We start from the raw sequence: 12,611 nt of genomic DNA, 5'->3' as shown, positions 1-12,611 counted from the left end.
CTTTTGGAGGCCGGTGATGTCCTCTCACAGCACAGGAGCTGCAGACCCTGAGATCCCTCCTTGGGATGCCCGCAGCGCCAACTGCCCTTTCCTTACACACAAATCTCTCTTCGCATCTCCAGCGAATTCCCCAGCAGTCCCTCACCCTTTCTGAAATTCATTTCCCCTCCCCACACTACTAACCTGGCCCGGCTCAGAAATCAATTCCAAAACCCAAAAGGCTTGCATTGCGAGCTCGTAACCCGCACGATATTTTTACAAACAGGTGGTGCTCGCCTTAGAAACCCTTCCACAGCTGCGTGGCCACCGCCGAAATTTCATCCTCCTCCTGCCAATGGGTTCAGCACCACCTCCCCACTGCTCCACACGGGGCGTTGGGTGTGCAAGGCGAGACGAAGGTGCACGGGCAACAAAATGTGGGCGAGCTCCTGCGGACCCCAAAACACACCACGGGGCCGGGGACCCGACCCGAGCCACCCGCTGCACCGGAGGGAGCTCCGCACGCGGGAAAGTCCCCGCAGCCTGGATCTAAAGGGCTTTTTCCACGCATCGATCTTGCCCCAGAGGCTGTGTTTGCTGAGTCCTGATGCTCCAGATGGGTTCAGCTGCAGGCCGGCGAGGTCTCCGTGCTGCCCCACCTCCGGGCACCGCTCCTCGTTCCCCTTCTGCCCCTGCAGGAACCAACAGCTCCATGCCAGGAGCTGCCACCGGAGCCACCGCTGCGGCAAGCCCCAAGGTAATAAATCCAACAAGGACCCTCCTGTAGATCTGCAGGCTCCGGAGGACTCATCACCAGCCCAGAGAGCTTGAGGACACTTGTTGCACACCTCTGTCTCTGAAAGGGATGAGTGCTGCAAGCTGGGGGTGCCATCCCCGAGGACTTCCCCACCTTCCCTGCGGGGCTCGCTCGGCGATTCGGGGCTGCCTTTGATGTCGGGGCCAGGCAGGGCTGGAGGCTTCGCACCCACAGCGAGGTTTGGTGTTGCGATGTCCTGGGAAGGGAAGGGAAGGGAAGGGAAGGGAAGGGAAGGGAAGGGAAGGGAAGGGAAGGGAAGGGAAGGGAAGGGAAGGGAAGGGAAGGGAAGGGAAGGGAAGGGAAGGGAAGGGAAGGGAAGGGAAGGGAAGGGAAGGGAAGGGAAGGGAAGGGAAGGGAAGGGAAGGGAAGGGAAGGGAAGGGAAGGGAAGGGAAGGGAAGGGAAGGGAAGGGAAGGGAAGGGAAGGGAAGGGAAGGGAAGGACGCTGTGCGGCCGCGCTCTCTGATCTGCGTTCCAGCATCCATGCAGCCCACGGGCCGTGGGGGAAAACCTTCACGCGGAGCGCAGAATTCCTCTCTTGAAGCACATTGGAAAATAGATGCACTTTATTTCCCGTTGGCAAACTTAAAACTATGGAGGAAAAATGTTTAATATAAAAACATCTGACAAAGCACCTCCAGGATGTATTTTTTTGCATCAAAGAAGTAGCTCTTGGCAACGCGCGCGCTCCTCCGACGAGAGAACCTTTTAGCCAAACCCTGATTGTTATGGACTGCTCCGAGTCACACACGCCAGCGAGCTTTAAGTTAAATATGAAAGAAAAAGGAAACCAAAACCATTACTGGCCCAAATAAACATCTGTCTGTGATTAAGCTGGATGCACAGATACGCTCCGCTCGTTTTTTAGGAGGGATGTCTGTTTGCTGTAGCAGGACGGAGGCAGACAGGAGGAAGAGGCTCGGCGATGCTGCCTGGTCCCAGCTTCAGCCCCCAGCCCCAAAATGTTCCCAAACCCACTGCAACCCCCCCCCCCGCCTCATCACCTCCAGCAGAAACTGCCACCCGACTAACGAGAAAAATACCAGGTTTTCTATTAGCAGGTAATTTCCCAGTCTCTCCCCCAGTCTGGAAAGGGCAGTGTTTGCCCAGTTTCCACACACATCCGCCTTACATATTTATAGGCTTTTTTTTTTTTTTTTCCTATCCCTAACACAGAGGATCTTCATAAATTTCCTTGTTAGCATAAATCCTCGCGGCCTGTTATTTCTGGGGGGAGAGGAAGGGAGACGCTCACTTTCTCCATTCAGTGCATTTGGAAATATGCTTCCTGAAGATCACCCCAAGGCTGCTGGAAGCAGAGAAAGCCACCCTGCAGCTCTCCCTTTGTAGCCGGGGCATCACCGCAGGGGGGCTCAGCCACCCCGAGGCATACAGGGACACCGTCCCCGCATCCCACCGCCACCACGAGCAGCTCCTCCGGCCTCCCAAGCCTTGAAAAAAAATGATTTAAATGAGCTCTGGCCCACTCAGTCTCAGTTTCTCCACTCTCTGTTAATTCACGATTGTCCTCTGCCAACGTCGGAGTAATGCAGAGCGCATCCTTTGGCAGAGCCCAGCTCTGCACACAAGCCCTTCATTTTCCAGGTTTTGGATCCATTCATGTGTTTCCGCACCAGCTCCATCCTTTCGGACGAGGCTCCCAAATGCCCCAAATTCATCCCAGACCTTTATCAGTGTCCCAGCCGCACCTTTTGGATGCTACGAGCGAGCCCACCAGGGCTGAAACTCTCAAAGAGCCTGAGCACAGGGGAAGCGAATTCATTTCTGAACCGAACAGCACGCCAGTTTTGGAACACCTAACGCAGCATCTTCCCCGGCGCCTCCTGCAAAGCCCCTGGCTGCAGGTACAAGCCCTCGACAGGGCTTGTAGCCAGGGGACCGTGCAGGAGGGAGGCATGGAGGCATGGCGAGGAGCCGTTCCCCGCTGCAAAGCCCTGCCACACACGGGGCTCGAGCCTCGCAGGCAGCGCCGATTCCCAAAGGCCTTTCCCTCCGAACAATGCAACTTTTCCGCGCAAACATTTCTACGGCTCCCGGCTACGCGAGGAACAAGGAGCAGGCGTGCGGCGGCACACGAGGCGAGGTGGCGTGACGAGCGGCTCGTTTCGGGGGAGAGGAGCGAGCACAAAGGCTTGGCACCGGCTGCCGCGGGAGCTGCACGCGGCATCGTCGGGCTGCTGCCTGCTCCTACGGCTCAGACCTCCCCGTCCTGAGAGCTGCTCAAGGAAAAGCAATGCCCCAACACGCTCCCGCGGCCTCCAGAGGATGGACAAACTGCTCCATAAACTGCTCCTGGCAAGCAGCACTGCTGCCCCTGCTCCTGCCCTGGCTCCAACACAGCCCCTGGACAGCTCGACGCCACCATGAACAAGACCACAGCATCTTGGGATCGCTGCTCATACAAATTTACGAGGCTTTGTCCACTGGGAAGGCGAGGAACGGGGTCTTTCAGGGTGAGGAAGAGCCCTGGGGGAGGCAGGGAACGGCAAAGCCCCCGGGGCCGGGCTGCTCGCCGCTGCAGCCCGGCCCCAGCACCCCGAACCAGTTTGCAGAGCCGCGCAGCCCTCTACAAGCCTGGCGAGTCTAACGGGTACAGCAGCTTCTTGGCACTGCTGGAGGAGCCAAGTCTGAGGGGAAGAGGGGAAAAAAAAAAAAAAAAAAAAAAAAAGAGAGAGAAATTACTACAAATGTTCCACCAGTTATGAGTCACGGGGCTGAGCTTTGTTTCTGCCTCGCTGGATTTTGCCCTTTCCCTGCTATTTCCCCAGCCCCGTCCTGGTGAGCTGGGTTGCGGACGTCCCCCCTCTGGGTGACCGTGGCACGGAGCCACCGCCGGCAGCCCCAAGCCAGGGCAGTGACCTGGGTGTCCCCACGTGGCTGCCTGTCCCTGCGAGCCTGCCCACAGAAACCTGCGGGGGCTCCACAGGACCACGAAACACCAGGTTTTCCTCTTCAGATCCCCCCGGGGACCAGCCCCGATGGATCCCCAGGATCCGGCTGCAACGGTAAATCTCACACATGCAAGAGGCAGACACCCCGCAAACTCCTGTGTGCCTAAACGTGATGCTGCTTCAGCTCCTGGAAACTTGGGATCAAAGACCTCCAAGTGCCTCCTCCACCACCCCAGGCCCTTCCTGACCATTGCACTTTACTGAGAGGCGGGGAGTGCCCCCAACCCAGTCACATACGCTCCCAAAACCCGCTCTCCACGGGGTTACCCATGGGCAGACGACCCTGTGTTGTGGCCTAAACCTCAGGCTTCAGCCTTTCAGACTGTAAAGATCCATGTTATAACCATGGAAAGGCCTGCTTCAAACAGCATTTTTAGTTTTTGTACGTATGAAGAGACGATCTTTTTACTTCACGCTAAAGCTTCCTGTTTAGAAGTCCGTCAAGCAAACGAGCAACAGCACAAGAATGGTGCTCTTTGTTACCCCAAACTGAATTTTGTGGTTTTCGGAGGAAAAGCCTTTTTGATGATCAAAGCCGGAGCAATAAATAGTAGCGGCTTGATGCTAGATCCAAAACGTCCTTATTTTTGGAAGGGGAGCTAAATGCACAGTTCCTTCCTTCGGTACACACAACACGGGCAGGGCAGGCCGCGTGCTTCGTGTGTCGTTTGCACTGGCCTATTAAAGAAGTTGGGATGGAGAATAAACAAACTGAAACATGGCAGAGACCACGGCCTAAGTGCTTTTTTTTTTCCCTTTTACTCTGCAGCGATGACAAGTATGGGTTAATTTCACTGAAGCTCTTATCCTCTTTCAGCCATCAGGAGCACTGGGGAAAAATAAATCACGCAGCCCCAGACTCTTATTAAAAGTTACACCATTTGAAACCACGCAGGGGGAGAGCAGGGATCCGATTTCAGCCCGATCCTGGTCACATGTTATCATTATATTGTTCGAGTAAAAGTTAGTCTCCCTTCCAGCCCAGAAAACCCACCAGATGTCCCATAAAGAACTCAGCTGTGATAGAAGCTAAACCATTACATCCTCAGGAACCCTGCTTTTAAAACTCCGCCGCTATAATTAATGGCTATTATCAAGTTACAATAAAAGCCACGGGCATGGGGACGGATCCAGCCCGAGAGATGTTTGCTGGGTGCTGGGAGCACACGTTTATCGCGGCACAGCGCCGGCCGACCTCGCTCCTATCAATTGTTCCCCTGCCGTGGCCACTTGGCAGTGCCACGCGGCACGCACATGGCAAGACCCCGGCATGCACACGGCAAGACCTGTGGCCACTGGGGAGCCTCCCATACGGACCATCCCGAAAAAATGCCCACGGGGCCACGTGCCATGCAATCACAACAACACCACGCCACGCTGCCTGAAGGCTTGAGCATCCTCGGGGAGTGGGTTTTGCCGAACCAGCCAAGTCACCGCCACCCCGTCTGCTTGCACCGGCCCCAGCGAGCACCAAACCTGGCCGGGTGCTCAGCCCCAGGCAGCTCAGTGGGTTTGTGCACCCCGACCCTAGCTGCCAGGCCCTGCCTCGCACCAAGTCCTTTCTGGCATGGAAACAAGCAGGTCCCACGGACGGGTCCCTTCCGGCCTCCTCCCTGCCGCACGGCGCTCAGCCCCGGCCGGAGAAGGTCGACCAACAAGCACAGCCCTAGCACCACGCGGATCCAAGTCCTGATCCTCTGCTCCAAGGCAAAACCGCCTCTGGCGGTGCCTGCGCACCACGAAACGTGAGAAAGGGTGCAGGGGTGGGGCAGAGCGAAGCCAGGGCCTCACTAAGCAAAGCTCTGCTTGGGAGCCTCGACGGCTCTGCAGCTTGCAGCGCAGGGCCCGGCTGCAGCAGGGAGGGCAGGCTGTGCTGCACGGACCCCGAGAGCACGGCACGGCAGCACCGCGGTGGATACAGCCTCACCGCCACCCCAGTGGGGACAGCAGGTCCATGCCTACCCCAGGGACACACGTGGCCACACACGGCCACCACCCAAGCGTCCCCGCGTGCCACCACCGGCAGCATCTCATCGCAGCCCGCGGAGCCCGGACGTCTCCGAGCAGCCGCCCTGAGCGGCTGCCCCTCGCTCTCCCTGTTTATACTGAGCACAGGGAGGGCGCAGCACAACCACCCCCATTCTCCTCCTGCTGCTGCTTCTCCTCCTCCTCCTCCAGCCCCCGAGCTCCCCGGGAGCACAAGCGCCTGCCAACCTGAGAACTCTCCGGGCGTGACGTTGGGCGAGTTTGTAGCCTCTGTTTCAGTGTAAGACAACGTGGAATCCGATAGATCTGCAAAGAGACAGAAAAGAAAAAAGGCACAGCTTTTAATCCTCCCGCATTTGCGAGCTCTACGTGTATGCCCGGGGCCCCTCTGCTTCTTGTCCCCTGCCCATACCTCCCGAAAAACTCTCTGCCGGGCCAGAAAGCAGCATTTAACCTCGTACCTCCACCGTGCAAAGTCTGAATCGCTTCGACCACAGAAATAACTGCAGCGAAGTCGATCAAACAAGTAGGAACTTGGTGCTTACTGGATAAGGTTACATTAAGCCTCTAAACAATTCATAGTTACTATACTTAATTATCGCCATTAAAATTCTTGAAGCTGTTTATTCTTGCTTCCTTCCTTCCTTCCTCTTTGCTGAAGCGAAGGAAACTTTGTTTTAACAAGTTAAGAGTCTTTGTTATTCTCTCTTGCTTACACCCCTCTAATTAAGCGCTCAACTGTTTGCTCACAGATTAACTATTATTTTTCCAATCAAACAAGCCAATGAAGCAGATTTCAGGCCCTGGCTGTTGTTTTAACCAAGTCACGTGTCACTCCCTACCATCCCTCCCTGCAGCACCAGCAGTTTCTGAAGGGAATTACCCCGCAGTGGGGAGAGCAGGGAGGGACGAGTTTTTTTTTTTTTCCCCTCTGTTTTTTCCCACACCTAACAAAGAAAAAAAAAACAAGAAGGAAAACAAAACCAGCCCATGACCAGCAAATCTGCTTCGCAGGATGCGCTGGACGCGAAGGCTAGGGTGGGCTTTTCCCTTTCCAAAGCTTTTCTAATCCATTAGGAGCAGCAAAATGCCCTTCCAAAATTACAGAGCAGTGACTCTCGGAGAGGCTCCGTCTCGGGTTAATAAGCACAGGAAGGGCAGGAGCCGGCCGGGGCGCAGCCGGGAGCTCCCACGCCCCCCGCGCTCCGGCACCCGCGCGCAGACAAAACACGGCGCCCGAGAACCCTTCATTACGCCCCCACGGAGAACAGGGCTTCGTGTCATTTGGGAAAAATCTGCATGCGCCTGCATGGCAATTTGGGATGATAAACCGGCGTTCATTTACTGCTTGAAACCCGTCAGCCGATGCTTGCTCAGAAGTAATGAGCAGGCAGAAAATCCCTGATGCCGCCTGCTGCCCGACGCGCCACCGAGAGGTGCCGGTAACCAGCACCGGGGCTGCACCACGAGAGCTGCAGGAGATCAAAAGAGGGAAAACACGTACCCAGTGGCTTTTGCTCATCATTAGGAGACAGCCGAGAGTAAGGAGGTGGTGGAGACTCTGGAAAAAAGGAAAGTTTGCGTTAGTGTTGTGTTCAGTCTATAAATGAAACCTCTTCCGAGTTAGGAGCACTCAGAAGGCTGCAAACACGCGACGGATAACGCCCGCTCGCAACGGGAACCCACTAGGAGCTCTACACCAAGCCTTGTCCACATCTTTGCAGAACAGGGGTTCAGCCCTGACCTCCTGAGGCAGACATTATGGGTGGAAATGTCACCATCCTGCCTCCCAGCCCGGGCACCCCAACCGAAGCATGAGCCATGCTCCGGGCTGCGGTGCTCCCAGGTGCCGGAGACCACTGCGGCTCCAACCCACGTGCGGGGGCCCAGCGAGAGCTCCCCAAACACCGCATTACGAAGACTGAAAAACAGGCATTGGGTGATGACGAGAGGCTCCTTTCTTGGCACAGACAGCCCGATGCTGTGGGCTGGCTGGCTTCGGCCAAAAAGCCACCGAAGTCACTTTGGTGTGTCCAGCAGCACCTGGCTGCTCGGGGGGCTCCCGTGGTCCTCAGTTTGGCCCAGGCCCCGCAAAGGTGCCCGGTGCTCAGCAGCAGCACATCCACAGACACGTGCCTGCAGCAAGTCCCCAGAAGCACCCAGCTGAACTGGGTCACCGACCCGGCTCCTGCTGTGCCTGGAAGCGGAAAGACCACGCGGCGGGCTGGGGAAGGTCCTCCATCACTTTCCGGGGTAGAGGTGGGGTTTTCTTCTCCATCATGGCTTGCTTCTAGAACTCGGCCTTGCTGCAACTGAGCCGCGTGCAGGCAGCTGGGCTGCGGGACGGCCCCGGCGCTGGGCTGACGTTGGGGAGGCGCTGCACTGGAAATTTGGAGGCAGGACGCTGACCCCAGGCCTCTCCAACAAGCGTGCGCTCCTCAGCTCCCACACTGAGCAGAAGACCAGTCCCTCGGTGTAACGACCGCAGCTCACATTGAGTTATTGCATTGAAAACGACGTTAGCATCCCCTCTGCGGTGCTCTGGCGTGGCCTCTGGCCACTTATTGCCCCTCAAAAAGAAAAGGTTCCTCGTCCTCATCCTGAAACAGGCACCGAAAGGCCTAACCAAGCAGGCTGCCAGCAGCAAGATGCTCTCCTCGCGGGCTCTTAACAGCCTCCAAAAAAAAGAAAACAAACAGGAAACGGAGCCAACGTCCAGCCCTGGAGCAGCAGGTCCCCTGCCAGAGCCGCACCCGGTGCCACGGCGTGGTTCTTCGAAGCACGGCTGAGTTCTTGTGCTGCTCCATCACATCGCCCCGCGGGGAACTGGGGACGAAGGTGCACCCGTGGCCAGAGCAGGGGCACCATTTGTGGTGGCACCAGGGCCGTGCTGGGGCTCCCGCTGTCTTTCCCCAGTAGAGGCAGAGCTGGAACTGGGGGGGCCCCGGTCCAGGGACCCCCTTGCAGAGCAGGAACGCGCCAGAAGCGCCCGGGGCTCGGAGCCGCAGAGCGCTGGGAAAAAGCCATCGCTGCAGGAAAGCGGCTTGGAAACTTTGGCCGCTTCTAAAATAAACGCACATCTCCTCCAATCGAAGCTAAAAGCTACTTCCAGCCTCTAGCGATCTTTGGGGGAAGCAGCGCGCCGGCGCTGCGTGCCGAGCACAGAAGTTTCTTTCAACCAAGTGATGCAAAGCGAGGCAGGATTCCGGATTGCAAAATAAATAAAATCAAAGCTCTTGCCAAGAAGGGGACCGTGAGCAGGATTCCGATATCCTCCGGGGTTTCTCCATCCGCATCAAAAAAAAGAAAAAAAAAGAAAAAAAAAGAAAAAAAAAGCGGGGGGCAAAGCCAAGCCAAGCCCAGGGCTCGGTGGGGCTGCGGCTGCCCCCGGTTCCACCCCCCCTGTCCCGCAGCCCCCGGCGGGGCTGCGCGGGGCCCTGCGGCTGCGAGGCGCGGCGGTAATTGCCCGGCTCCGCGGCCGCCCCGAGAAGCGGCGAGCCAGGCTGGCGCCAGCAGGATGCAAACTGCACATTATCGCCCCTTCGGCACCTAAATAGCAGGGGGACCTCCGCGGGGGGGGGGGGGGGGGGGAAATAGGGGAAAGGGGGTTGATGCGTGGGTTTCACAAGCGCCGGTCCCTGTCTCATCCTGGCTGGGCACGGGGTAACTGGGGGGGGGGGGGGAGGGGGGGGGTTCCCAAACTTCGGGACCCCATCCCTAAACCTCGGGATCCTCCACCCCAAACTCCAGAACCCCCGCTCCAAAGCTCAGGACTCCTCTCCAAAACTCAGGACCCCCTCTCCAAAACTCAGGCCCCCCCCCCAAACCTCAGGACCCCCTCTCCAAACCTCAGGACCCCCTCTCCAAACCTCAGGACCCCCTCTCCAAAACTAAAGGACCCCTCTCCAAAGCTCACGACCCCCTCCCCAAACCCCATCACCCCCCCCCCCCGCCCCCCCGCCGCTCACCTGGCCCACAGAGGCGGCTGAAGTGGTAGGGGTTGCAGCAGACGGTGGGGCCGTCGGCGACGCCGAAGCTCTGGCACTCGCAGAGGGGCTTCAGCTCGGCGGGGTGCTGCAGGTCGGGCCAGCGGAAGAGCTTCCCCAGCAGGAGGTGGGGGGGCGCCGCCTGGCCCCCCAGGCGCACCTCGGTGCGGGCCACCAGCACGCAGCCGCTCGGCATGCCCCCGCGGGACTCCACCGCCTCCAGCAGGCTGTCCAGCGAGCGCTCCTTCAGCCGCTTCAGCAGCGAGTAGGTGACGGCCTTCAGCTCCTGCTCCAGCACCAGCAGCCGCGACCGCGCCTCGCGGCCCCGCCGCTCCGGGGACCCGCCGGGGGCGCCGCCGTCGGGGCCTGGGGGGGCGGCCCGGGGGGCTGCCGGCTGCCGCTCGCCGAAGAGGCAGCAGGTCACCGCGCGCCCGCCGCTCTCCCGGCCGCGCCTCGGGCTCGGTCCCTCGGTGCCGTCCCGGCGCTGCGGGGCGCGGAGCCGAGCCCCCCGGCGCTCCGCCATCGGGGGGACCCCGCGGCGCCCCCCGGCCGCCGGCCCGGCTCGCGGCTCCTCGGCCCCGCCGCCGCTCCCTAGGGCCGGGCGGCCCCGCTCCGGGCTCTTGTCGCCGCCGCCGTCTCCACCGGCTCCGGGCTCGCGGCCGCCGCTCGTGGCGCTGCCATCGCCGCCGCCGCCGCCGTCGCCGTCGGGCACGACGCGGCTCCTCCAGAGGCGCCGCACCAGCCCCGAGCGTTTGGACCTGAACATACGCCGAGGCGCGGGCGGCCGGGGGCCGGCGGCGCCGCTCGCCGCCCCCTGTGCCGCGGGGGGGGCTCGTGGCCGGCCGCCGCCGCCTCTATCTCATCTCAGCCCCGCCGCCGCCGCGGGCTCCCTCCCGGCCGGGCCCCGCTCCCCGGCGCGGCGGCTCCTCCGTGCGGCGCCCCGCCACAGCCCTGCGCAGCGACTCGCCCCCGGCCCGCGGCGGGGCTGCACCATGGGGCGGGCGGCGGGGCGGGGGCGCCGGGCGGGCATAGACGGCGCCGCGGGGCGCTCCCGGAGCCGGGCTCACGGCCGCCGCGCCGGGCCCTCCGCCATCGGCCGCCGCGCCGGGGCCGCGAAGGGAGCGGCGGGGGGGGGGCGGCGAGGCCGGGGGCACGGGACGGGGCCGAGGGGAGCCCGAGCATAAACTGGAGGGGGGGGGGGGGAGGCCCGGCGAGGGGAGGGGGGGGGCCGCCCGGCGGGGCGAGCGGCGCCCGGGGGTGTTAGGTGCCGGGAGCCGAAAGGGAAAATACGCGGGGTACGGGAAAAAAAAAATAGGGGGGAAAAAAGGGGGAAAGGGGGAAAAAAGGGGGAAAAAAAAGGGGGAGGGAAAAGGGGAAAAAAGGGAAAATTTAGGGACAAAAAGGGGAAAAATTAGGGAAAGTTTAGGGGAAAAAAAGGGGGGAAATTAGGGAAAAAAGGGGGGAAATTAGGGGATATTTAGGGAAAAAACGGGAAAAATTAGGGAAAAATCAGGGGGAAAAAGGAACACTGGAAAAAAGGTAGGGGAAAAGGAGAAAAAATGGAAAACGTGAAAAAACAAGGAAAAAAATTGGAAAAAAAAAAAAAGGAAAAAAATTAAAAAGCGAAAAAAAAAAAGGAAAAGGCTTGGAACTAGAGACGCCGGCTTCAGGACATGGATGGCAGCTGTGAGGATCCGGGGGGCGGGCGGGCGGGGCGCTGGGTGCTGCTGGTGCTGGGTCGGGTCGGGTCCGGCTCGGCTCGGCTCGGCTCGGCTCGGCTCGGCCCGCCGGGTGCCGGCTGCCGGGGCCGCCGGTGCCGCCGCCGCGCTCCGCCCGCCCTCGCTGGCTTTTGTGTGGCTCGGGCGCGCACGCGGGGCCCCTGGCGAGCGGCGGCGCGATTGGCTGCCGCCCATCATGTGCCAGTCTAGACACTCCGGCGGCCCGCGCCGCGCCGCCCGTTGCGCAAACAGCGGCTCGGGTTGCCGCGCTCTTAAAGGGTTAAAGGGGCGCTCCGGCAGCGAAAGGGTTAACGCCGCTCCCCCCCCCACCCCCCCCACCCCACCCCCTCCCGCCGGATCCGCGGCGCCGGGCGGCCACGCCCCCGCGCTGTAGCGACTCGCCCGCTGTGGCAAAAGTTCAGGCCGGCGCGCGCCCATTGGCCCGCCGCCGCGTGTACGCGCCGGGCCCCGCCGCCTCCATTGGCCAGGCCGCCGCGCCGGCTCCGCCCCCCCCCCCCCCCCTCCGCGCGCCGCGGCGTGGCCGTGAATGAAAGGCGCGCCGCGGGGCCCGCGCTGGGTCCTTGTGCCCGCCGGCGGCAGAGCGGGGCGCGGGGCGATGGGGGGCGAGCAGCCGGCGGGGGGCGGCGTGCCCCGGGCAGGGCCCGGTGGGGGCACCGGGAGGGGTGGGGGGGGGGGCTGCACCGCACGAACTTGGCGTTTCAGCAAAATAAATAAATAAACAAATAAATTAAAGTAATATAAAATAAAGTAAAAAAATGAAATAGAATACTTAATAAAATAAAATAATTAAAGAAAATAAGTTAAAATAATAAAAGGAAATAAAATAATAAAAGAAAGAAAATCATAAAAGAAAATAAAATAATAAGAGAAAAATTAATAAAAGAAAATAAATTAAAATAATAAAATAAATAAAATAAAAATCCCCCCCACACCTTTACCCCCAAACACCTTTATGCCTCCATAAACCCGTGGCTATCCCGTGATTTATCGGGGATATCGGGCAGTCGGGATGCACTGGAGGCAGCGGCTCCTGGTCCCACAGGTGCCCCGGGAAGGTGCCCCCAAAGGGGAGCGGGCAGTGGGGCACCTTCACCTGGCAGCCCAGCCTCACAGCACCGGGAAACTTCCCCAGGA

At 60.1% G+C, this 12,611-nt stretch overlaps 1 protein-coding gene across 1 annotated transcript in view; it reads right to left on the bottom strand.

Annotated features, from left to right (window-relative positions):
- The window catches only part of SMAD6 (SMAD family member 6), a 34,917-nt gene extending 24,413 nt beyond the window's left edge, over window positions 1-10,504 (bottom strand). The window contains exons 1-3 of the mRNA XM_035569439.1: window positions 9,721-10,504; window positions 7,257-7,313; window positions 5,981-6,058 (exon numbers count right to left, since the gene is read on the bottom strand). Coding sequence (XP_035425332.1) covers window positions 5,981-6,058; window positions 7,257-7,313; window positions 9,721-10,504 — 919 coding nt within the window. The remainder of the gene's footprint in view (window positions 1-5,980; window positions 6,059-7,256; window positions 7,314-9,720) is intronic.
- Between the last annotated feature and the right edge of the window lie 2,107 nt (window positions 10,505-12,611).

Source organism: Cygnus atratus, chromosome 11 (assembly GCF_013377495.2).
Source record: "Cygnus atratus isolate AKBS03 ecotype Queensland, Australia chromosome 11, CAtr_DNAZoo_HiC_assembly, whole genome shotgun sequence".
In the NCBI taxonomy this organism is placed as follows: Eukaryota; Metazoa; Chordata; class Aves; order Anseriformes; family Anatidae; genus Cygnus; species Cygnus atratus.
This window is presented reverse-complemented; position numbering and strand designations above follow the sequence as displayed.